This window comes from Pantherophis guttatus, chromosome 18 (genome assembly GCF_059756535.1).
Source record: "Pantherophis guttatus breed Tessera chromosome 18, ASM5975653v1, whole genome shotgun sequence".
In the NCBI taxonomy this organism is placed as follows: domain Eukaryota; kingdom Metazoa; phylum Chordata; class Lepidosauria; order Squamata; family Colubridae; genus Pantherophis; species Pantherophis guttatus.
In genome coordinates, this window is record NC_142080.1 from 748,017 (window position 1) to 772,553 (window position 24,537).

Here is a 24,537-nt window from a genome sequence, read left to right on the forward strand (position 1 = left end):
ACCAAGCCAGGATATGCCACCCCCACCGGACTCTCGCCTCTTGGCCCAGCAGCCTCGGGGGGGAGGAGGGTGGACCCCCAGCCCCACTAAACCCTCCAGCATCTGGAGGTCCCCCGGCCGAGGGGCTGCAATGCCCGAAGGCCGCCAGAGTTGGCAGCAGCCGCTCCGGCGCGTCCAGGGCCGGCTGTGGGTTGACTCATCGCGGGGTGTGTGGCTGGGCGGGAGGCGGCGTTCCTCGGTCTGCCTGTTGAAATCCTTCGGAGCGTTTCCTCCTCCTTCTAGCAGCGGCAGCGGGAGGGCGGAGGAGCCGAGCGGAGCCTCGTTTTCCCACGGAGAGAGCAGCTTTCCCTGTTGGATTGCTGGCGCGCTCGGAGGAAGAGGAGGCACCGCCGAGGAAGGCGCCGTCCCGGGACCCCCAAGCTGGGCAAGTAAGGGGCGAGGGGCGCTAGGGGTCTCGGGACCACCCGGGGGGGAGGCAGGGAGACCCTCGCCTGCTTTTCTCGCCTTCTTCTCGTGGCTTCCAAGTTCTCCCAAAACTTTTGCGCAAAACTTTTTCCGGACCTCCGAAATCTTCCTTTCTCTTCCTTTCTCTTCGGAAAATTCAGGTGAGTTTCTTCTCCCGCACCTGAGATTTCTGACGACCCTCCTCCCCCCCCCCAGCCTCCTGGGTCAAACACATTTGGCGAGACAAGGCCAAAAACCAAAAAAAGAAAAAGCTATTTTAATTCCCTTTTTAGAAACCAGGGTCTTTTCTGGCTTTGGAATGGCGTCTTTGCCCAGACTGGCACTTTTGAAAGAAAGAAAGAAAGAAAGAAAAAAAAAAGCGTCCCATTGATTCAGGGCAAGAGGTTTGGGTGTTACCCATGCGTTTAATTTCTTCTTTTCTTCCTGCCCCAGGGAAGAAAGGCCCTATTCATCTCAGACTCTGTTTCCATGCAAAGATCTAAAGTGGTTTTTTTTTCAAAAAACTCTCTGACACTTTGGAAGAAGAAGGATTGGAGTGTCTCAGCTGAAGGAATGAGGGAGATAGGAAAAGGGGCTGTTTCTCTCCCCCAAGACTCCCCTCCCCCCAGAACCATGCTTTAATTTCCCTTTCCTTGTCGCCAACCGGCTGGGGCCAGGGGCACTTTGGCGAAATGAAACCCAGCTCGCTTTGAGAAATGCTTTTATAGTCCAAAAAAAAAAAAAACTTGTTTCAGTTTCTGGAACACTTTTTCATGCTTCACCAGCACTGTGGCAGCGTGAAAAATCCAATTAATACATGAAAAGGCTTATTGGCCGCCCCACCAAAGTTCGCTTGATGTTGGGGGGGGGGCTAATTTTGTGCCAGAGGGAGAGGAGATTTCCAAAGGGCTGGCTGAATTTAAAAATCTCATTTTTTCCCCTCCCTATAACGGCTGGTTCTTTAACGGCTGGGAAGCACACGGAGGCCTCCTCCTTGGGCCCAGTGGATGTGGAGGATGGGCCCTGTGGTCCCTCCAGGAGACCCTCGTGCTGGGAACATCGAGTCACCCCCCCTCTTGGATCCACCCTTCCTTTCTAGTTAGAAAAGTTTGCGGTATGGCGGTGGTGTGAATGCAACTTTTATTTCCTTCTTGATTACAGTTATGATTTGTGTATTGTTCTGTTATTTTAGAAAGGACCTATATTTGTGTTAGTACCCAACCCCCCCCCATCCCCAGCCCATCCCCCTCTCCTTCCCCCCAACATCTGTCTTTCACCTCTCTTGGAAAGAAGTCTTGCAAAATTCTGCGAAGGAAGTTTAATTTTCTGCTTAACCCTTATGTTCCTCCCTTCCCCCCCTCTCTGCATTTCCTTTTACGGCTCTGACTCAGAAGCAGCCCCATTGTTCCGGCCGCTTCAAGAGAGGGAACAGCTCGGCTGGAAGTCTTCAGGGCCGCACATGCCTCCTTCTGCAGCCCACCCACCCGCCCACCCCCATCGGCCCCTCCACCTGGCTTCTTTCCCATCTGCAGCCATGTTTTGAGGTAGGCTGGACGTACCTGCACTGCTCCTGAGTTGTGCACAAATCACAGTTTAAAAAATAAATAAAAATAATTCCTGCATTCTTGCGGGTGGAGAAGGCCAGAGACACGTTATCCTGAGAAATTTTGATTTTGAAAGAATAGATTTTTTTAAAAAAAACATTTTTTGGCACTGAAGAAGGAAACCTTCCTAGTGACAGATTCACAGTCTAAAAGGGGCATTGTGGTGTCCGCCCCCCCCCAAATGCCATCATTGGTGGTGTGTGTTTGTGTGTTGAGATCTTAATGGATATTTTGCAAGGAAATCTTCCCAAATTGTCCAACTGCTTTGTTTTTCTCTGCCTCCCACCTCTGTACAAGCAAGTGTGAAAGTGTCCTCTCTTACATGCGTTTACATGCATGTAACATGTATGTGCAAGGGCTCAGGGGTCTCCACTGCAAACGTCCTCACGTGCTCTGCTGCAAGCCATGGCTGGGTGTTTCTATCTCACAGACCACTTTTCTAGGCAGGAAGTTTGTTTATTGTTTGGACTGGTGTGGCTACTAATTTCTTATTTATTTATTTGAAATTCACATCCAGTTGCAATTTGAAACAGTCTTTACAGCATAGCCTTGGCATTTCCCAAATCTTGATTATGTTTGCAAATAACTCAAGATATGACCAACATATCGAATCCTCCTCCAATTTCCCCACCCCGACAACAACAGCCCTGCGAGGTGAGCCAGGCTGAGAGATTCCGCGATTCATTCATGGGGCAAATTCAGCCAGATTGGTTGAAATAGATTATAAATAGATTCCCTCTTAGTGGGGCACACAGAAGAATCAGCAGACAGGTGAACTGGGTTTTTCTACTATTCACTGACCCAGGACTCCATACCCCATCCTCCCCAGCCCTTGCCTCTCTCTGCTGGGTGGATAGTTCCCAAATGATGGGGGCCAGCCTGAAATTATGCCGCCCTGGCCAGACTAAAATGTTGTCCCTGAGTAACCACGATTTATTAATCTCTCCAAGGGTTGCAAACTTCTAAACCAGGATAAGATTTCAGATTTTAACCTGGCTTCCCCACCCCCAACACTCATTGGGGGGTTCATCTTGTTGGAGTGTTTGGGGTGAAGCAGGATCTCTCTCCCTTTCCCCAACCTCGTCCCAGGACAGTTCAAGCGGCGGGTGCAAAATCTGCCAAGCTTTGGAGAAAAGGCAGGGAGCCGTCTTGCAAGGATGACAGCCCATTTCGTGCCCGTGCAGCTTTCTGCTGACTCGGGGATGGGTGGGGAGCAGCTCAGCAGTGGGAAGAGGGGAAAAACAGTGGGGAAAAACTTGGGGTGTCAGAGGGGATGGAGCTAAGAGACCTTTAAATGCGTCCCTGGTAAAGCTTCGGTCGCTATCCAAGGACTGGCTGCCTCTGTTGTGAATTGAAATGTTTCTGCTCTTCGGGGGCTCTTTCTCAACCACCCCAATTCCTGGACCCTCAAAATCCCTCGGCCTCATCTTCCTCTCAAAGCCAAGACTTCGTGGCCAGGGACAGGATGCCCGCTGGACCTGCTTTGGAGTTCATTTTGGGATTTCCGACATTTTTTATAACTCAGCCACTCGTGCCACACACACACCTTGATGCAGGGGTCTCCAACCTTGGCAACTTTAAGCCTGGTGGACTTCAACTCCCAGAATTCCCTAGCCAACTGTCTGGGGAATTCTGGGAATTGAAGTCCTCCAGGCTTAAAGTTGCCAAGGTTGGAGACCCCTGCCCTGGTGGACATCAGAAACAGTAAAAAACAAATTGCAAGCAAAAAAAACCCGTGGGGGAATTTGGGGTATTTCAAGGCGAGCTTCTAGAAAAGACCCCCGTGCATTCGTAGGAACCCTTTCTTGCATGCACAGTTTGCAAAAAAGAAGAAAAAAAAGAATTCTGCCCCACAGGAAAAAAAAAACGTGCATGGTGCTAAGTTAAGAAGAGTCTGTTTAGCTCTGAACTCAGCCTTGTGGCTTAGACAAACCACGAATTCTAGTTTAGCGCGTTGGACAGTTCTAGCCCACTGTGGGCTGAATCCTCCTTATCTCACAAGCCAAAGTCAGACCTGGCTTGTGCTGGGATGGGGGCCTCGCAGGAAGCTCCGGATTTAGCGAGAAAATGTCTCGGGAGAGCCAAGCGCTTCTCTGGAGCTGCTGAGGAAACATGGCTGCGCCTGTGACATCAACCGGGGGCAAAGATGACTTGGCCGGCCAGACGCTGGGAGGGCCAGACGGCCGACAATCCTTCCTTCTGTGCGAGGAGGAAATTCTCCCCCCTCTCCAGATGGGATTCAAGGCTCTTTTCCTTTTCAGCCGCGCAGATCTTCCTCTCCGCCTTCTCCTTGCAACAAAGGGGCCTTTTGTTCTGGGCACAGGAGGGAGGCTGGGCGCTTCCTGGCCGGAGGGGCGATCGGGAGCCCAACCTTTCCATGCTGGATGCCACCGGCCGGCAGAAAAACCAGCCTTGTTTAAATCATTGGAGGGGAAAACAAACAAACAGGGATGTTGGCATGGGGTGCTGCTACGTCTTGCTTCTCCACCTGGCAGGAAAAGCCTTGGAGATGCCCAGCTTGCGTGGCTGCCTCTGACGGGACGGCCCTGGGAGATTTTTTCCCAGCTGGGACAGAAAATTCATTTTTGGGTCTTTGTTCTGTGCTAAGCAAACGAAGATATTTGCAGGTGAACTGTCTCCTGTCGTGGAGGCTCTACATTTGCACCGCTGTGTGGCGGGATGCTTCCTGCAAGCCGGCATCGGAGTTGGCGTCCGGCCTGTGGGAAATAAACGGCCTTCGGAAGGGAGCCTGCAGCTGACAATGGGGCTGGGAAAACAGTCCATAAATCTGGGGAAACAATAAAGCCATTGGGCCAGGAGGGAAAAAATAACTCCAGGCCGAGCTACGCGGGAAGGAAGCTGCCTCAGGAGGACCACAAAAACCCTACGTGGCCACTGGTATTCCCTTTTTTCCGGAGCAAATCTAGATAAATATTGTCCATCTCAAAGCTTGGTGCTCTCCAGAGCATCTGCATCTTGTAAGGGGAATATCTCTCATTCATCCCATGCCAGGCGTTGGCATCTGGCTTTAGCTGCCCTTCTCTCGAACCTGGATGGCACACCAGGCTGAGAGCGTCAACCCACCAAAGCCACAGCGGTTCCGTGGCCTGGAGAAGACGCAAAGGGGCACTTCTCGTCAGCAGCTTCCCCTGGCGGTCCCGTTTTCTTGGGACTGTGGCTGAGAAGTTGCTCTATGCCGGTGTTCCTGACGCACTCCAGTTCCCATCATCCCCGTCGGTGGTTCAGGAGCCCCGGCTTAGAGAAGCTGGCGAAGAAAAGTCTCTTTTGCAACTCGCCTCTGAGTAAGGGCTGGGTTTTGAAAAAGAAAACAGATTGACCAACAGGATGGCTTGATGGCCACGGCTTTCAAAGAAAATGTGCATATCTCTGGGGAAGAAGAAGAGGAAGTGTGGGGCTGGATGAGTGTAGGGGCTTTTTCCACTTAGCTGGAAAAAAGGGCCTCCTTCCTGATGGAGAATATTCAAGGCTTTGCTTAGAGGGACAGGATTTTCCTTCGGTCTCCTTACACAAATGCAGGAGAAATGGATTGACCAGGCCTGGCTGACCCTCGTGATTGCTCCAGGAGGAGAGTGCGGACCTGAACGCAGATGGGAGGCCACCAGGAGATGCCAGGCTTGTGGCTTAGACCTGAAAGCTGTAAAAACATCCCAAAAGGCAATTGTGGTCAACTTCTTCTCGGCTGTTGTCAAGAAAACTCTCAGAACTGGCTCTGGTGAATCACAGCAGTTAGCAAACACTGGAATTTTATCTGGCAGAAATTTTACATTTTCTGGATGTCTGCTTGGTAAATCATTAACTTTGAATTTTCAACGGCTTGGACCCTGAGGTATTTGGGGGGGTTAAAACTGTGGATCAAAGACGGAACTTTTTATCCTAGCTCGACGTCCCCCCCCCCCCCCGTTTTAAAATGATTTGCAGGAGGCAGGGGGTGCTCTCTTTTCCCTAAAAATGACCTGCTTTAATTTGCCCAGCCGAAGGTGCTTCATATTTCTGGCCCTCATGAGGCGAAGAGGCCACAGACTTGACCGAAAATCACAGCTTCCTCCGGCTGCACACAGGAGGCCGTCGCTTCCTTTCGAAACAAGCGTGCAAATTTTTGCAAGGTTGGCTGGTCACGCCTGCTTTCTTCCCAAGCCCGGGTGCTGGTAGGTGTGCACTGCGCCCAGAGACACCCGCGTGAGTTTTTGCACACGTCCAGTGTTTGCGCCTGATCGGTTGCCGGGTGCAAAACCAGGAAGATTTCTGCTTGATGGCAATTTGTGCTATTCGAGGGCATGAAAAGTCCAGAAGTTAAATTTTAGAGGGAAGATGTTTTAAGGTGGGGGTGGGGGGAATGATGGAAGAAGATAAAAGCAAAGCCTCTCTGAAGATGCATCCTGAAATTTCACCAGGAGGGAAGTCTTCAGCCATTGGATCAGCGTTATCTTGGTTTCTACGTGGAAAGGATACCACCAGGCGAAGCCAGGGCAGGAAAATAGACTTAAGAAGATGCAAAAACATGCCAGAAAATGAGGGAAAGTCACTTTTCTCACACAGGCAGGGCCGTTGCAGGTCCTCTTCAGGTCCGGTCCTGCATGGGGAGGATGGGGCCTGTAGTCTAAGCCCCCAATTGCAGGAAGCTACCTTCTGGAGCAATGAGCTCATTCATTGATTGAAGGAAGCGATCTTCGGCCCCCAAGTGGCATCAGGGGCACATGGCTAGCACCCCCCTTTCCACTTTTGGACCCCTCGTCCTCTTCCCCTCTCCGGCTGGAGGCTGGAAAAGCTCTGGGAATTTTCTCTTCCCTTTTTCCTGCTTTCTCGGCGGTTCCAGCAGGCCCAGGTGGGTGGTGAGTCAAGGATGAGTCAAGCCTCCACCGACGACGTCTGGGGCAGGCTCGGTCTTGCCCCGTTGCCTCTGCCCCGAACGCCCAGGATGGTTATTTCGCTCCGGCTGCAATGCGGCACAGAACAGGCGGGGAAAAGTCACTGCAAAGCCACCCCAATTTACACAGGTGCGTGCAAGCAGTTTACCTTCCCGGCCCATCCCATTGTGCAAAAACAGATTCCTTATTTGGCCACTTTCTTCCAGGCTCTGTGCAGTTCATTTAGTGACTGTTTGAAGTTACAAAGGCACTTAGGACCGTATCCGTCGGTTCGCTGAGTCACTTTTTCTGGCAGGGCAGCTGTTTGGCTGCAGACTTTAATCCTGTGCTCCCATCGTGCCTCTCGCCTCAGACGGGGGTCTCATCGGCTACGGGCGGGAGCTGGAAGCAGACCAGCCCCCATGGTGGAAAATCACATTTTGCTCTCTGCGGGGAGATCCTTCGGGGAAAACCTCTCCTCTCCTGCCGAATACAGAATAAGAGAGTTGGAAGGGACCTTGGAGGTCTTCTAGTCCAACCCCCTTTTCAGGCAGGAGACCCTATTTACCCTTTTAGACAAGTGGCTGTCCAATCTCTCCTTAAAAGCATCCCGTGTTGGAGCACCCACAACTTCTGGTGGCAAGCAGTTCCACTGGTTAATTGTCCTCCCTGTCAGGAAATTTCTCCTTAATTCCAGGTTGCTTCTCTCCTTGATTAGTTTCCATCCCTTGTTTCTCGCTTTGCCTTCAGGTGCTTTGGAAAATAAGTTGAACACCCCCCCCCCCCCCCGTCTTTGGGGCAGCCCCTCAAATACTGGAAGGCTGCTATCAGTCCTTCTTCTCTGTAGATTGGCCAGACCCAATTCCAGCAATTCTGTTCTTTATATGTTTTAGCCTCCAGGCCTCTTTCTGCAAAGCCAAACCCTGGTTTTTCTTATTTCATTTTCTTATTTTTTCTTATTTTAAGAAAAATAAAAACCCCAAAGGTAGAAAAAATCCAGCATTTTCGCTCCCCTTTAACTCTGTCCAGATCCTCATTTTGAGGGTCGCCCCTTTGATCCGGGGAGCAGGGCAGGAGGCCAGACTGGGTTGGATCCCAGGAAGGATCGATTAGCAACTCGGGAAGACCAAGCAGGGATGGATGGGAGGCCACCAGGAACTTAGGGCTGGAGGTTTAAGCTGGAAGGTTGCAAAACGTTGGCCAGCCGCTTCGGTGTTGCTGCTAGGAAAACACGTGGACGTGTCTTGCGTGGTCCCCAGAAGTCACTTGAGTTCGTTTCTCGAGTTGGGAGGGTCATTCTTCATGCCCTCAAGGGGCCCCTCCAATCTTAGCAGCCTAAGCAAGGCGGCTCCTGTCTTTCCAGATCTCTCCCAAGCGAAATTCCCAAGGGGTTGTCGTCACTTTCACAAAATAATCATAATAATAAGGAGAAAGGTGTGAACAGGTCACCTCCAAGGACTTTCCGGCAAGGTTAACTCACAAGGAGGAAGTGGAGTCGTCGTGCGTCTGTGATTTTTGTTTTTTAAATGCCTCTAGTCTGCTTCTATGGAAACTCTTTGTGGTTTCCTGTTATCTGAAATGATTTAAAAAAAAAAAACCCAAACTATTCCTCCTCTTGCCCTCCCCCTCCTCCGTCTAGCCCTGAACCTTGTGAGAGGAAACCGAGGCACGACGTCTGCAACACCCAGGGTGACGCGTCCTCTGAGGCCGCATTTCGAAAGAGAAAAGCTGGGGGGGGTCCGTGGGCTTCTTCCCCGAAGCTGCTTGCAAGCGTGGGCAGCAGTGGCGGAGGTGGAGTGGCCAGTTTCTGCTCCTCTTCCTTCACCCTCCCAGAGGTTGGGGGGCAACGGCAGAGCAGCCCCCCTGAGCTCAGCGGGATGACCTTCCCCAGGGGCCCAGGGGAAAAAGTCTGCTAGTTGTTGATGTTACGGCTTCCTTCTTCCTCCTCCTCTTCTTCCTCCTTTCCTCCCATTTTTATTTCATGCCATTTCTTCCTCCTCCCTCCTCTTCCACCTTTCGTCTCATTTTTATTTAACACTGTTAAATTCCTCCTTCTCCTTTTCTTTCCCTTAATTTTTATTCGGTGTCGTCGTCATTCTCTCTTCCCCTCTCATCCTCATCACTTCCTCTTTCTCCTCCTCCTGTCCTCCAACTTTTATTTAACACTATTTCTTCCAATTCCTCCTCTTTCTTCTCCTTCTTTCCCCTAATTTTTACTCAGTGTTGTCATCATTCTCTCTTCCCCTCTCCTCCTCCTCTTCTTCCTCTTCCCCTCTCTTCCTCCTCTTCTTCCTCCTCCACTTCTTCTTCCTCTTCCTCCTCTTCTTCCTCTTCTTCTTCCTCCTCCTCTCCTCTAATTTTTATTTACCACTATTTCTTCCAATTCTTCCTCTTCTCCTTCTTTCCCCTAATTTTTACTCAGTGTTGTCATCATTCTCTCTTCGCCTCTCCTCCTTCTCCTCTTTTTCCTCCTTTTCTTCTTCATCCCCCTCCTCTTTCCTCCTCCTCCTCTTCTCTTCTTCTTCCTCTTCCTCCTCCTCCTCTTTCCTCCTCCTCCTCCTCTTCTGACATTATTCTTATCCTCTCTTTCTTCCAGAGGTGTTTTTCAGCCATCGGCATCCAAATCGCTTTCCTCGCCATCTGAAGCTCTCTCCAGGCTCCAAACCACACGGCACCGTCCGAGCGGCATCTCTGGCTGGGCAAGAGGTCCTAATCGCCTGTCTGCAAGTCCTTGGCACCCACCAGGCAGAAAGCTGGAAGCGACTCTAACCATGAGTGATTTTTGGCACAAGCTGGGCTGCTGCGTGGTGGAGAAACCGCAGCCGGTGAGTTCTGCTTCCGGTGACCTCGGGTTAGGTCTCCCATCCCAGGGAAGGCCTCCGCCGGGCACGGAGGTGCCAGCTGGGGTTGGAGAGGTCTTCCTTTCCTCCTTCCTCCCCTCACCGAATCTCCCCTGGTTCCATCTTCCACAGCAGCAGAGGAAAAGACGGCGGATCGACCGCAGCATGATTGGCGAGCCCATGAATTTCATCCACCTCACGCACATCGGCTCCGGCGACATGGTGAACGAGGGTCTCCCCGCCGTGGTACGGCTTCACTCGTCTTTGCTTCCGGGGAGGCCGGTTTAAAAGCTGTGGCACAGCCTTCATTCTCCTCTTCCCTCGTTTCTCTCCCCTCTTCCTTGCAGTCAGGAGCCGTCCAGGAAATGCGATCCAAATGCGGGCGAGAAAGACCTTGGAGCAATTCCCACATTTTATAACCTCCCCTCGTCCCTTTCCATGTAAGTGTTGGATGAATTGCAAAAGCCACTTCAGAAACAGTTCCCCCGGTCAATGAGGACTAGCCTCTTGATTTGCAACGGGGCCTTAGTCCCAGCCTGGGCCCGCAAAAGGTGCCACCGAGGTTTGCGTCAACCTGAAGAATTGGGAGATTTGTTAAAAAATAAGATTTTAATCTGTGTAGTTTTTATGTGTTGATATTTGAATTACTTTTTTACCTGTTTTTTTATAGCTTATAAGCCGCCAGAGTCACCTTGTAAACATTTAATATGATAAAATAATAAGTGATCATTGACAGGAGGAAGGATTTGGCAGCTGGGGCAGAAAGTTAGACATTTTGGGGGGATCCATTTTGATCAAATCCAGGAGATCTTTTAAACCCTCAGGAGGACCATCGTGCTTCGGGGTAGCTCCCTGTGAGGCGGGTTCAAATGTTTCCTCTTTGATAATTATACTTATTGCCAACGTATGGGTAGAATGCCTTTCATGTTTATCCTCCTCTCTTTTTTCTTTTCTTTTACAGGCTAATTAATTACAAAAATAACCTTAAAAGAAAAAAAAAACGCATCTCTGCCTCACTTGAATTTCCTGTTTGGTCTTGTCGAAACGGGTTGCCAAACTCAAAACCGTTGAGTGAATTAGTCACCGCATAACTTATCCTTTTTAAAAAAAAAAATTTGTAACAGCAACAGCCCCAACATCCATCACTCTGCACATGCCCAGTTGACTTGTTTTTTTTCCTGGCATTGTTTGCTTGGCAGAAACCCCCCCCCCAGCCCGCCTTGGCGAGCAAAGCGGGGACAATCATGCTTGGGCAACCTTGCAAAGAATCGTAGGTTTGGATTGATCCACTTGATACACTTCCCTGATAACAAATCATCAATACGTTTTGGCTCCTTTATAAACTGAAGAAAGCATCAGATGGAACGAATTATTCTTGGTGTTTTCACTGAAGTTTCTCCACTGGATTTTATTCTTACGGACGTGTCCTGGCCACGATGTGAGACATTTTGGGTGCCGTTAATGGGTGTGGCCGCCATCTTGCAGAACGATCCCTCCAAAGGGAGGCTGGCAAATCTCATCCCGGACTCCTTACAGGGCCCCCCAAGCCCAGGCGGTGGGTGCTGAAACAGGGTGGGCAACCTTCCTGGTGCCAGCCAGCGGCTGCCGATTCTTTCCAGGAAGCAGAGTTCAAAAACCAACAGCAATTCGGTGCTTGTGATATTTGTTGTTGTTGTTATTGTTATTATTATTATGGATTGTCATAGAGTCAGCCAGATGTTCTTTGTCTAACTATCCAATTTATTTGTTGCCTATCTCGCGGTTCAAAGTGACTGTGGGCTGCTTTTTTCCTCGCAAACGTTTCTGCCCTAAATCGATCGCCCCTCTGCTCTTGGCACAAAAATGGGGATCCGGGGAAATCCACCCCCACAGGTCCAGAAACAAGCCGAGGGGCTCCGTGACTCAAATTCCTGCAAGCTAGGAGGAATTCGCTCTCAGCCTCCTTTCCTTCGCGGATTGACACCCCCCCCCCATCCCCACCACAGATGGAGCAGCCGGGGACCGGGGCAAAATTGCAACCAGGATCAACCAGATCCCTGCAAACTTGTAAAATGGGGCTGGAGAGAATCTCACATGGAGACTGCTTTGCCTGGAGGAAGCTCAGTTGCTGACCCTTGTCTGAAAGCTCCACCTCTGTATGATTCTGGATTATGTGGCTCTTTCCTCCAGACAGACTTGTGTTAAAAACGTGGAGGCCGCAGCGTGGAGATCCTGCTTTCAATACTTGTTTCCTAGGTTCGATTCTCCCGCGCTCCCCTTCTCGCTCATCGAGGGACCTGGTTTTTTTAAAAGGAGGAACGAGGCACCCCCAGACCCAAAACAAAGACTTGTAGACGGTCCAGCCTGTAGGAGGAGAAAAAAATATATATACATTTCAAATTCCAGGGTCAGCTTTTTCAGCATCCTGACATGGGAGGTTGTGGAAGATTTCTTCGCCTCGCTGTGGGATTTCTTCATTCTCTGTCTCTGAAACTGGAGTTGCAGTCCACATGACGCCATCCGGCTGAGCCTGGGATTCCTGAGTGGATTCCCACTGCAACAAAACCCACACAATTGTCTCTTCCGTTGTGTCTTCATCTCCATCCGGTTGCCCCAAATTAAGGGACTACAGAGGGTTGCAGGTCAGCTCTTGAAGAGAAAACCTTCAGCAGCCAATAAACTCTGATATTTTTTTCCCCTTTTTTCCTGGTGCGAAAACAGCTAGGTGTAAAATTAAAGGTGTCCATTTTTTCTCCTCTTTGTTTCCTGTGTCTGCTGACCAAGCAAAAGTTAGATTATTTTGAGCAGAACGACTGTTTGGCTACCAATTTTTTTAATCTTTGGGGCTTTAGGATTGCAATGTCCATTATTCCTACCACATGTTGGCAGTGGATGAGGGGATCTATATTTTAACTTACCTGAAAAGCATCTTTCTTTCTTTTTTTGATCACTCCAAAAATTTAGCTGATGGGTCGATGTTTCAAAAAAACACACACAAAAAAAATATAGAACTTTTGCCATGTTTATTATTATTATTTTTCCCTCCCAGCTGGTCTGGGGTTAAAAATGATTGCTTTGGGGAAAAAGAATAGCTGGGCTGTTCGCCTGTCTTTTTATTTGCCAGAAAATTATCTTTCTTCTTTTTGCAAACAAGAAAATGATCATGTGTGTGTGTGAAGGGAGGGAGAAAATATATTATTTGAATATAATGTTGCAATTGAGACACTGAAATCTGGGAAAAAGGGAGAGCTGTATTGTGCTGGCTTGGACTTTTTTAAAAAAAAAAACAAACCCTGTTTTCTAGGCTAAGTGCAACAAAAGAGTTATGCAATCTATTTCTGATATGTTTCTCCCTCGTTTGCACAGAGTGTAATGTATGCTTGGAAAGACGAAATTAAATGGCAAAGGAGAATCTTGAGTTGGGGTGGTTGTTGCTTTTTTGAGAGGGCATTTTAACAGGAATTCAGACAAGCCCATCCTTCCTAAATTTGCTCCTTGGCCAGGAAAACGTGCGACCGCTACCGTGACTTTCTTCCTTAGGTGTTATTTAGAATTTATTCAGGGAGGGGAGCTGCTTTTGAAAAGAAACAGCAGATTTAGGACCGAAGAGGAGCTGCTGTTCACTGGCTGTAATGTAATAAATGAAATTTGCAACGGAAGGAAATGAACACACCAGACAAAAGAGAAAAGGCTTCAGGGTGAATACGTAGAATATAGATATATATAGATATATTTTAAAAGAGACACATTTCTGATGCTGGAGTGAAAGATAACACACAGAATAGCAGGTTATTTATTCCTTTGAAGCAAAAAAAGGGGCATTTTCAGGGACTGGAGGAGAACTTATGATCCTCCACCGGGTGGCCATGCAGGCAAGGAGGATGGGAAGTGTAGTCCAATGGTCTCAAACGCCTCTTCGATCCAATAGAAGCAAACTGGCTGTAGGAATCAGCATTTTATTAAGTCTTTATAGCACAAAGGGGGAGGGGAAGGGCCCTCTTTGGAAAATTCTTGCCCAATAAAGCTAAAAATCCTTTTTTTTTTAAGGGTCACTTGGGGCGGAAGAGAGGGAAATGCTACGTGCTAAAAAAGCAGATGCTTTGCCCAAACCAAGGGTCCTTTCAATTTCTTGAAAATAAACTCATTCGCTTTGTGAGAGGGGAAAAAAATTCGGGCAGGGGTCTTGTGAATGATATCGACTCGGTGTTGCCGCAGTCAGGCTGCTCCGCTCCGGCGTTTTTTTGAACCCGTGGTCAGTGGCCGCTCTTCACTTGAATTGTTTTCGACTGAAAACATAAGAAAAGAGGTTTGAGAAGCAATCCATTCCCACCTGCTTGGATAATGTGATTGATTCATTGAATGAGTGGGAAGGGACCTTGGAGGTCTTCTAGACTAACCCTTGTTCAGGCAGGAAATTGAGGTTGGCCAAGGGAGAAGGTTCAAACCTTCCCGTGTCTTTTTTTGCCTTGTCTTTTTTCTCCAATTTAGACCTTGTTTTGAACAAGTATTTTGACCCAGAAAAAATGCACATCAAATACCGATGAAGTGACTGAAATATTTTTCAAGTATCAGGGGAGGTGGGGGAAAAACACTATTGCAAAGATTAGTGGGGAAAGAGCATCTATTCTGCCTCAATTATCAACAAGGTTGTTTAAAATATATATATTCAGGCTTTTTGGTCTGCGCAAAACCCTTGTGGTCCAGGAAAACTCAACCAGTGAACCAAAAAGCATCTTGAATACAGAATGACGGGAGTTGACTCAACAGCTTTTCTGCAACCCCAGGGGTTTTAAGGTTACTATTATCCTTTACCGACAGAAAAACCAAATTTGTTTTTCTTGGAAAGGCAGGAGGGTATTCAGGAAGGATATTTTGCTGGCTCGGGTTGTACCGAGCGTGTGAACTTGGCCAGTGCAATTTGCCATCTGGGATTGATAACGTGGGTCTTAGGTGTCATCCCAGGCATAGTTGGTTCACTCAGAAACCAAGACTGAATAAAAGGGGATTTTGGGGAAATGAGGGCAGATCTGAGCTAAAGAGGAGAAAAAGCTTCTCCACCCACCCTCTCTCTCTCTCTCTCACTCTGGAGGGTGTCAGAATTGGAGAAGGAAATGAAATATTCCGAAATTAATTCTCGGAGGTAAAGGAGACCACAGGACGGACGTTCCCTACAAATTAGGAATAATTGTGTTTCAATTGTGCATTCAGTGCACAATTCAGCGTTCAGAAACAATTGTGTTTCTGAATGATGAAGGAGACCGTTGCCACAAAAATACCACATTAGAGACTGTACACCAGTGGCGTCCAACCTTGGCCACTTTAAGACCTGTGGACTTCAACTCCCAGAATTCCCCATGTATGGCTGGCTGGGGAATTCTGGGAGTTGAAGTCCACAAGTCTTAAAGCAGCCAAGGTTGGACACTTACTTTTGTAGACTGTTTTGACGGATTGTTAAGCGTCAAAGGGAATTTCAGGGTGGCAAAGATTATTGCAATAGCTCTTCTGGGACTTATTTGAGACCTCCGTATTTGACACTTGGTTAAGTTAAACTATGGTTTGCTTCTTCGTGGTTTAAGCCTGCTTGGCTCCATTACGATTCTGGGAATTGGATGGGTTAATTCAGGGGCCAAGCCACCTGGATGGAGCAGACCTCATTTCTGGGTTACAAACCACAGGAGAAAAATCACCTGGTGGTGACCTATCCCACGTCTGCGGGATCCCCAGATTTTAACGCTGCCCCTTCGTTCCGCTTTTGGAACCTGGTCGTGACTGGCTCCCCAGTCAAGGGGAGGGGGCTGGCGAAAGGGCATAGCGCCGGGCTGGCTCCCACCTTCTTGTCCCTGGGGAAGGCCTCCTTCAGGCTGCGCCAGAGCGCCTTCAGCCCGCGGTTGACCTTCGCCCAGAAGCGGCGCCGTTTCTCGTCCTGGTCCCGCTGGATGTCGCGCAAGGCGCACAGGTGCATCTGGCCCAGGTCGCAGGCGGGGGTCAGCAGGTCGCACTGCCGCTTGGGCCGGCTGCAGGCGCAGAGCGCGTAGCTGCAGACCAGGCGCTGGAAGCGCAGCAGGTCGTACTGCGCGGGGTCGAGGCGCGCGGCGGGCCGGGCGTAGGTGATGTCGCGCACGCGGGACATGCTGCCGGCCGCGCAGTTGCAGTGCCAGGCGCTCCACTCCTGCCAGGCGAAGCGCGTGTCGCCCACGATCATGGCCGTCCCGTGGGGCGGGGAGCGGGCCGAGGGCGTCCCCGGCGGGGTGGCGGCCACCAGCGGCAGCTCCTTGGTGCCCGCCGCCTCCGCCTCCGACGGGTTGAGGTAGCCGGCCGCCACCGTGGCCTTGGCGGCGGCGGGCAGCTTGGCCAGCAGCTCGGGGGGCGCCGAGACCAGCGCCTCGTCCTCGTCGTCCAGCCCGCCGCCCAGCCCGCAGCCCAGCAGCAGCGCCAGCGCCAGCGCCAGCCGCCGCGCCCGCCCCGGGGCCATGGGGCTCCGTCCTCGCCGGCTCGGGCTCTCCGCGCTTCGCTAGGCAACCGGCCCGGCCAACAAAGGAGCGGCTGGAACGCCCGCCCCCCCCCCCGCCCACTCCTCCGGCGGCCCAGGAGACCCCTGCCCCGCTCGGCCCTGGCTCCAACTCCAACTCCTCACCGGCCCCCCCTCCCTCCCTGGTTATTGCTCCAGCCTCGCCCGCCCCCTCCCCACCCTCTCCGGCCGCGCCCAAGGGTCTCCCTCCCCCCGATGAGCCCGGAAGAGGGGGGGGCTTTGCTATGCATCTGGGGGTCCGTGGACCACGGGAAGGATAGGGACGCGACCCACAACTCCGGGGAGGGCAGTGATGCGCCTTGGACTGCTTTTCACATCCCTTTACAAAGAATAGCAAGACAGAGGGAAGCGTTGAGTGGGGGGGGGGCGTCCCCAGAGGCCATCCAGCCGGTCTGGCTATTTGGGGGTGGGGGTGGGGGGCTTCAGGAGTTGCTGCTGGACTGATGTAGCCTGAAAGAGAAAAAGGAAACAGGTTGAAACTTCGTAGCCAGAATAAGCCATTTATTTCTCTCCTGTTAAAGCCTTTTTTGGAGGGAAGATGGCTGGAAGCTGCTGGACTCCAGTCTCCATCATCCCCAACCCAGGGTGGCTGGACCTGATTGGCAGGCCTCTGGGGCTTCCCCTGTCCCTTGGCGGTTGAGCAGGTCGCCCACGAATGAAGGATTTTCTCCCATAGTTGGGCTTTCTGCCCCTAAAGAGGCTCTTCATATTTTGGAACGCTTGTCCGTATCCCCAGAGCATGTGAAGAGGGCACTCTGGCTGACTTTGCAAGGCAGGGAGTTTTGCACTCCAGCCAGAGACCGGAGGGCCTTTTGAGGAGGGGAACAAACTGGACAGGCCAAAAAACCAGACCATACTCACTGCTGGACACAGGCCGGGATGTGGATCTGTTGAAGGGGGACGATTTGGCCCAGATCGTCCAAGCTGTCTACGAACTTCACTTTCTGGCTGAATTTGGAACTGCGGAGAGGAAGAGGAGGAGGGTGAAGGGTGGGATTGTCTTGGCATTGCCATCAATGGTCTTTTTTTCTTCAAATCAACCTTGGCTGCCCATAGCCCATCTTGGCATCTTACACCCACCTGATAAATGGCTTAAACACAGTCATCAGGGCTTTGATGTACCACGTGGGATGAACGATGACCAAAGATTTCAAATTCTTCCGAAGCCTGAAAATAAAATGGAAAGGGACAGTGGAACTCCATGCCACAGGATTTTGATATCTTGGATTTGTTTGTCCTTCCTCTCTGGCGAGGGGGCTAAGCTGATATAACTGAGTAAAACTCTGGATACCATACTTTCTAAATTGCCTCGATTGTGTGCGTGGTCTTGGGACAATCAAAATGTTTGTTTATTAAATTTATATACCACCTGTCTCACTGTTGGCGCAGGATATCAGAGTAACGGAGGTGGAAGGGACCTTGGAGGTCTTCTAGTCCAACCCCCTACTCAAGCAGGAGACCCGGTACCATTTCAGACAAATAGTTATCCATTCTCTTCTTAAAAAGTGAGTGATGGGGCATTCACAACTTCTGGTGGCAAGCTGTCCCCCTGGTTAATTCTTCTCACTGTCAGGAAGTTTCTCCTTAATTCCAGGTTGCTTCTCTCCTTGATCGGTTTCCGTCCATCGCTTCTTGTCCTGCCTTCGGGTGCTTTGGAAAGTAAGGTGACCCCCTCCTCTTTGTGGCAGCCCCTCAAATATTGGAAGACTGCTCTTCTATCTCCCCACGTCCTCCTTTTCTCCAGACTAAGACATACCCAACGCGTGTCTGAATTGCTCAGCCTATGTGCCTCACTGTGTCGGGGGCTCTGAGTCCCTTGGAGGAAAGGCAGAGGAAATTAAAAAAAAAAAGGCATTTGAAAAACAGAAATAGTTTCTGCCGGTGTACAGAATGATTTCTCCCCCCATATTTCTATTCCTTTTGTTGTTTGAGACGGACACTCGAGTCCCATTCAATGCCCTTGATGTCAAAGCGGCTGAAAAGTCCCCTCCCCATCCATTTCTACAGGCCTCACCTTGAAGAATTCAGAATTAAAAGGTGGGGGGGGAAAGTGCTGCTATTTAATGTCCCTGAGAGACGGGGGCATCTTTCAGCCACGCAGACCTGCTTTGAAAATGCTATTTATGCCCAAACCCAGCCACGTTTCTCCCCTCCCCGTTTCGTGCCAGGCTAAAACTCCCTTTCTGCAAATGGCCATTGAAAGGCACGAAGCAGATCTCATCTTTGAAAAGCAGCCTTTAAAAAAAAAAACAAAAAAAAAACCACCATCATCTCAGCCTGAAGCCAGGTCCACATGCAATGCTGGAAAAAAAAGGAAAATATCAGGGTGGGGGGGAGGGAGGGGGGTTCTTTGCTCTAATTTGGAAGCTGCTCCCGGCAGCGGCTCCTCTTACCGCCGATCGATTGTCTGATAACACTGCTTGATCCAGGCAAATGATGGGAACCGACTCCGGGAAGTGGCGCCATTCAGACACACCAGCATGTAATTCTCGGCTACCATCAGCTCCAGAGTTCCTATTATGTACCTGTGGGGAATGATAAAACGGGCTGGAGTCCATTTCCTGCGTTTTAGCTTAGAAAAAAAATCCAATTTAATCCTCTCCCACAGCAGCAGAACAATCCGAATGGAAAGATAATAGCTGGAGAATGTATAATTTCTCTTTTCTCTTCTCTCCTCTCTTCTCTTCCTTAGTTCCTTTCTTTCCTTTCTTCCCACTCTTTCTTTCTTTTTTCTTTCTTTTTCTTTCTATCTCTTCCTTCCTTCCTTTCTTTCCTTTCCTTCCTTCCTTCCCTCCCTCCCACCCATCCTTTCTTTCTCTCTCTTTCTCTCTCTCTCTTCCTTTCTCTTCCTTCTTGTCTTCTCTCCTCCCTCTCCTTTTTCCCTTCATCCCTCCCTCTCTCCCTCCCCTCTTTCTTTTCTTTTTTGTATGTATATAAATCAACAGACGGCTCTGCCTTTATTTCCTTTTCAAGGTTCGGTTCACGGGAGGAGACGATCACATGGCAAACTTGTAGTAGCAGGCAGCTGACACACAAACCCACACCCCAAATGAGAAGTGTTTGCACACTTATCGGGCATTTACCCCATGGCAGAATCTCAACATGCTGCCACTTGCATTTTCAGCCGGAAAATCAGCCTTTTTTTCCAGATAATCAGCCCGAAGGATTATTTTTATTGTACTTCGCTTTTCACTGATTCGAGGGCTAGCTAACCACAGTTAAAACAATAACAACCCCGGTTTCTTTTCCAGAAAAAAAAAGTGCTTCTCCCAACTTCTTCTCCCCAGCTCAGGTAGAGGGACAGGTGGACGTTACCTGAACAGGTTCTCCATGATGTAGGGATAATTGGGGATGCTGCTTTCTGGTAAGTAACAAGAAGCAAAGACGAGAATGGCATTCAGACCTTCGCTGCAATAGCCTGGGGAAAAAAAGATGAGATGACCATGCAGCCTTGTTTGGTAGGGTCAGAGACGCCTTCTCTTTTAACAACCCCATAATCCTTTGCGGTATAGAGTCTGGGCAACTGAATGGAGCTGAGTATTTACTGGCCGGATGCCTTTCCTGTCACCAGTGCGGAGTTTTGTTCCGGCAGATATATTCTCATTGTGACCAGAGAAATATCTGCCTCTACCTAGGATTGAACTCACAGCCTTCTGATTGTCAGGCCAGAGCTCCACCCCTAGGCCACCACACCACTCAATTTAACAAACCAGGAATGATGGTTCCAAATTTAAGCCACCTTTGTCTTTCCCAGGGGATGAGCTTACCTCCGTGGGAGATCACTCTCGTGTAGGGCTCGATGGCGCTTAGATCCACTTTGTGCTCATGATCGTCTCCCAGGAAGATCCGCCAGAGCCGTCCGTCGGGACCCTTTGTGTCCACTACACGGCCGGTGCAGAATTTCTCGGGCAGGTTGGCCTCCACTCGCCTGGCCCGCGGGAGCTCATCTGGGAGACGGGGAAAGCGGGCATCAAATCCCAGCGGAATAAAACCAGGAATGGACTGAATCTCTGCCAACCGACAGGATCTTAATGGCAGGTCGACCCCCCCTGGTTCTGCTTCCTTGGGACTCGAACTCGGGGCCTCACCTTCCCATTCAAATTCGTGCCCGCTCTCCGGGCCTTCTTGGAACTCGCTTTCAGATGGCGTCTCCAGCTCGTCCAGGTCGATGTCCAAACTGCCATCCGGGGTGCTTTCGGGGAGCTCCCCGGATTTAACCGAACCCTCGCTGAGATCCGGGGCCTGGAACGCTTCCTCATGTGTCTCCGGCCACAGAGTTCCAGGGTGTTGGCGGCGACTGCAGAAGAAGGAAAGGATTATTATTATTATTATTATTATTATTATTATTATTATTATTATTATTATTATTATTATTATTATTATATTTAAATTTGTAAGATTGTACGACAATCTCTTGACACATGAGTGGTTAGGGGTAGACTGCCTTGAGCAATGGAGGCTCTACAAAAAAAAACCCCAACAACCCAAAAAGGCAGTATTTTTCCTGAATCTTACCCGGACTCAATTCTGAACTGGAAGGCTCAAGATCTTCCTCGGAGGTGTCTTCCGGCAAAGGCCTGTAAGGTCAAAGAGAAAATAAAATAAACCCTGATCTCAAAAACTTTGGCTTAAGGAAGAAATCTAAAAGAAAGCCTTTGGATTATGACTTTATAGCTATATTGAGCTATACTGAAGGTGAGCAGCCGTATAAATTCTCTAAATAAATATGTCAAGCTATACAGACAATTCAATCTACCGAGGGGATTATAACCTTGGGCAAGGGGTTGGACTAGAAGACCTCTCAGGTCCCTTCCAGCTCTAGGATTCTATGCATGCCGGAAACCCTCTAATATTTTTCATTATAGACAGTTTGCAAGTTTGCAAATTGGCTTCAATTAAAGCAGCCTCAGATTAAGCAGGTATTATTTATCAAGGATGGGGGGGAAAAAAACAGCAGGAATTGGAAAGAAAAGTGAGATGCCTGCCTGAATCCTAGCCAAGGGAATGTTTTTTTTTTAACCACTGGTGTTCAAGGGTAGACTGCTCTTGAACACGGAGTCCCCTTTACCGTGGGAATTCGTCGTCCTGCCATTCTTCTCTCAGTTCCATGTCTCGGATATTCTCTGACGCCTCCGTGGCTTCCTTCTTCAGCCTGCAAAGGCAAGAATGCGAACGGATTTTCCACCTGCCCTGTCCAGAATCGCAGGCTGCAATCTCACCGGTACAGATGCAGTCACCCAGTGCCTTAAAACAGGCAGGTTGGGTTTTCCCCACCTCACTTTGAAGGCTGGCAAACGCAGACTGTTGGGCTCATGTCTGGGGTGGACCCCCAAGAAGGGATTCAAAGTGCTTTAGTGAAGGCAGTTGTAGGTCGGAGGGATTCCTGAAGGCCATTTAGTCCCTCCCTTGCTCAGTGCAGGGAAAACATTCCTCCCCGCTTCCTCAACCAACGATCTCATTCCTGCCTGAGCGGGGGTGGGGGTTGTGGGGGTTGGACTAGAAGACCTCCAAGGTCCCTTCCAACTCTGGGATTCTTGTGGGTCTGAGTTCGCCCTCCAAAACTCTGGCTGTCTCCTTGGCGCTGCCTCTAATGTCCCACCCAAATCTGTCTCTCTGTTTTCACTTCTACTCCCCACTCCTCTTTGGGGCTGGACGGGGCAGTAAAGAGCTGGGGCAAAATATATGTGGGGTTTTTTCTCTCTCTCTCTCTCTTTCTGGCTAATTCTTGAGATGGTTCCCGGCACACCCAGGAAAAAGACAAATCTACTCCTCCCTTGATGTTTTAAATATACAAAACCAGCAGACTGCATGAAAGGTTTTGTTTAATGCAGAGGTCACCAAAGTTGGGCATGTTAAGACGTGTGGACTTCAACGCCCAGAATTCCCCAGCCAGCTAGAGGTAGAATGCTCCTAAACCTGGAGGTTTTATTCTTTGCTTATTAGTGGCTGGTTATTTCCAGGCACCCAAAAAAAGGTGATTAAACTTTGATCAACAGCTTCCCGGGGGGGGGGGGATCCTGCCAGAGCAGATCAAATATGTGTCGCCGGGCGCTGAGACCTGTAATTAGTGTGTGAAGGAGGAACTGCGGATGTATCTACCTCCATCCGAAGGGCGTTGCAGAGAAGAAACTCCCACCACCACCACCATCCAGAGGGAAATCCACTTGAAGGGAGAGAAACAACCTAATTTGGGGCAGGTTTGAAGGCAGTGAAAGAAATGGAAAGAGAGCATTTTTTTTTCTTAAGAGGTGTAGATCCTCCAGCTTCAGCTGCAGTTGACCTTCAAAAGGCAAGAAGGAAAGGCTCTTCCTTTGCAGACCTGTGGGCATTGAATGGCTGGAAATTGGTGCCCTGCCCAGCTGCAAAAGAACCATCTTGGGGAGGAAAAAATAACGTTATGAATGTGAATTGGATCACTGCAGTGGAGACAAAATCCAGATCTCTAATCTTGTATATGAAGTTTGCATTCAGACGATACCAGCCGATTTGATGGAGGCAGCCCCACTTCCAGAGAGGCCTCCGGCGTTGTCCGTGACTCAGGGAGAACCCCAGGTAAACAGGATGGTCAGAAGGCCGGAAGGGTTGAAATTAAAACCCGGGATAATTTAAAGGCGCTTTGCCAGCAGGCGAACATGACGTCGAAACAGGTGTCTAGTTAATGAACCGGTTCAGAGAGTTTGTGATAGCAGCTCAACATCTTCCAGGTCAAAATTCAGCCTCTGCCTCCTGACACTTTGGGCCAAAATTTGGGCTGGATCGGGGTGCAAAGATCCAGCACCTGAAGGCTTTCCAAGTTTTTTTTTCTCGACCCTGAACTGGGCGCAAGAATCTGTAGCGCGACTCGGAGAGATGGTTGGTGCTCCTTTAATATCAACGCAAAGTTCTCTCGGCACTTGTTTCACTACCAAAAAGCTCTGCAAAAGCTTTGTAGCAAAGCCTCCCCTGAATTGGGAAAGCGAAGCAGGGGAGGGTGGGAGACCACCAGGAGATGTTGACTTTAAGGGAAACTTCAAAAAAAATGAAGGAAGATCCTTCAAAGCAACCACGAGAATTTGCTAAGAGAACTAGAGAAGTTTCTGGCTTGGCTCAAAGGAGGTGTTTAACCCACAATGATAAAAATATGATTAAAACGTAGTTTTTTTTAAATTAATGTTTGCAGAGGGGCTGGGTAAACTACCTGGCCACAGGTAAATTTTGTCTTGTTTAGAGAGGCCGTTCCGGTTTATTTATATTTCGGAAGTTTTAGCCTGGATAGTGAAACTTTTTTCCTCATAAAAAGGTGAGAGAGAAGGATCGAATCTCACCGTGTTGTCAATCAGAAGACAGAGGGAACCTGGTTATCTCCTAGCTGCGGCTGAACTACAATTCCCACCAAAATCCAAAGGGTCAGGGGGTGTCTCCCCCTGGCCAGGCGCCACCTTAGAGATGAATTACAACCTTGCAGCGGGGTTTGTGAACACATTTGGCCCTGCGTTGCCCAGGGTAAAGAAAGAAAAGATTCGTAAGAACCGGGCACTCTTCCAGAGTCCTCCCCCGCTTGGTAAGGACTCACCTTTCCGAGGGAAGGGTCCTGCCGTCTCCCACGAAGGAACCCATGGAGGGCAGGGGGGGAGGAGGTTTGCCCGGCCAGGTGCAGTTCCAGCCACCCCTGCTTGTGACGGACACCCGAACTCGCACCGCAGCCCTGGAGGTGTGGACATGCCAGCGGAAGCCGGGAGACGTATCCTAAACTGGTTTTTCTGCCTGGAGAGCTTGGCAGGAGGAGGCTGGGTCCTAACGCCGAGACACAGCACCTGGGAGAGGAGCCACCAGTCGGCTGGGGATGATGGGAAGTCCACAAGTCTTAAAAGTAGCCACGGTTGCATACCCCAGCGCAATTCGTTGGTTGTGCAAAGTATTGTTTTGATGGGACTATTATGGGGCACAGGATCTTTGTGCCATTGTTCGTTTTGATTTGCTAAGGACGATTGAGGCCAGGCTGGTTCCGATGGGCAGGAACCCCGATAATTTTTTTCTCTGCAAATATATAAATATATACATATCCAAGGGAAGAACAACATACAATTTGTGCCCTTAATTTTTCTCCTAAGGAAGCCAAAACAGGAAGTCAAAATCTGGTGGGAGGAATCACATTTCCATCGGGTCAAATTTTGTTTGTGGCAAACTTTGCCCCGGATTCATCGCACTCAACAAGAAAGGTGCGTCAGTGGGGGTTCCTTTTGTGAACTAGGCTCTGGCTATAACCACCCCAAATGGGCTGAACTCGCACGCAGGTT

At 49.7% G+C, this 24,537-nt stretch overlaps 3 protein-coding genes across 8 annotated transcripts; 1 reads left to right on the forward strand and 2 right to left on the reverse strand.

Annotated features, from left to right (window-relative positions):
• The first annotated feature begins 84 nt into the window (after positions 1 to 84).
• On the forward strand, positions 85 to 13,150 carry CDC42SE1 (CDC42 small effector 1). 6 transcript variants are annotated; one of them, XM_060694251.2, is made up of 5 exons: positions 85 to 428; positions 9,510 to 9,738; positions 9,886 to 9,999; positions 10,101 to 10,193; positions 10,715 to 13,150. In XM_060694251.2, exons 2-4 carry the CDS (start codon positions 9,685 to 9,687, stop codon positions 10,170 to 10,172), a joined length of 240 nt encoding a protein of 79 aa, XP_060550234.1. In that variant the 5' UTR covers positions 85 to 428; positions 9,510 to 9,684; the 3' UTR covers positions 10,173 to 10,193; positions 10,715 to 13,150. The 6 variants fall into 6 exon arrangements, with proteins under 6 accessions (XP_060550234.1, XP_034280952.1, XP_087737525.1 ...); XM_034425061.3 differs by having other exon boundaries at positions 151 to 428; positions 9,889 to 9,999; XM_087881399.1 differs by having other exon boundaries at positions 185 to 424.
• A 522-nt stretch (positions 13,151 to 13,672) lies between these two features.
• On the reverse strand, positions 13,673 to 16,385 carry C18H1orf56 (chromosome 18 C1orf56 homolog). Its single transcript, XM_034425059.3, has 2 exons — positions 15,563 to 16,385; positions 13,673 to 14,018 (listed from the first exon to the last, which is right to left on the reverse strand). The coding sequence occupies exons 1-2, from the start codon at positions 16,202 to 16,204 to the stop codon at positions 13,986 to 13,988; spliced, it is 675 nt and encodes a 224-aa protein (XP_034280950.2). The 5' UTR covers positions 16,205 to 16,385; the 3' UTR covers positions 13,673 to 13,985.
• Positions 16,386 to 16,680: 295 nt separating this feature from the next.
• Positions 16,681 to 24,080, reverse strand: BNIPL (BCL2 interacting protein like). The gene is given in 10 exon segments (XM_087881396.1): positions 16,681 to 17,221; positions 17,342 to 17,428; positions 18,655 to 18,786; positions 19,577 to 19,679; positions 20,029 to 20,208; positions 20,350 to 20,508; positions 20,511 to 20,558; positions 20,777 to 20,838; positions 21,330 to 21,413; positions 23,814 to 24,080. Coding segments are annotated over 10 exon segments (1,002 nt in total). The 5' UTR covers positions 23,858 to 24,080; the 3' UTR covers positions 16,681 to 17,118.
• Between the last annotated feature and the right edge of the window lie 457 nt (positions 24,081 to 24,537).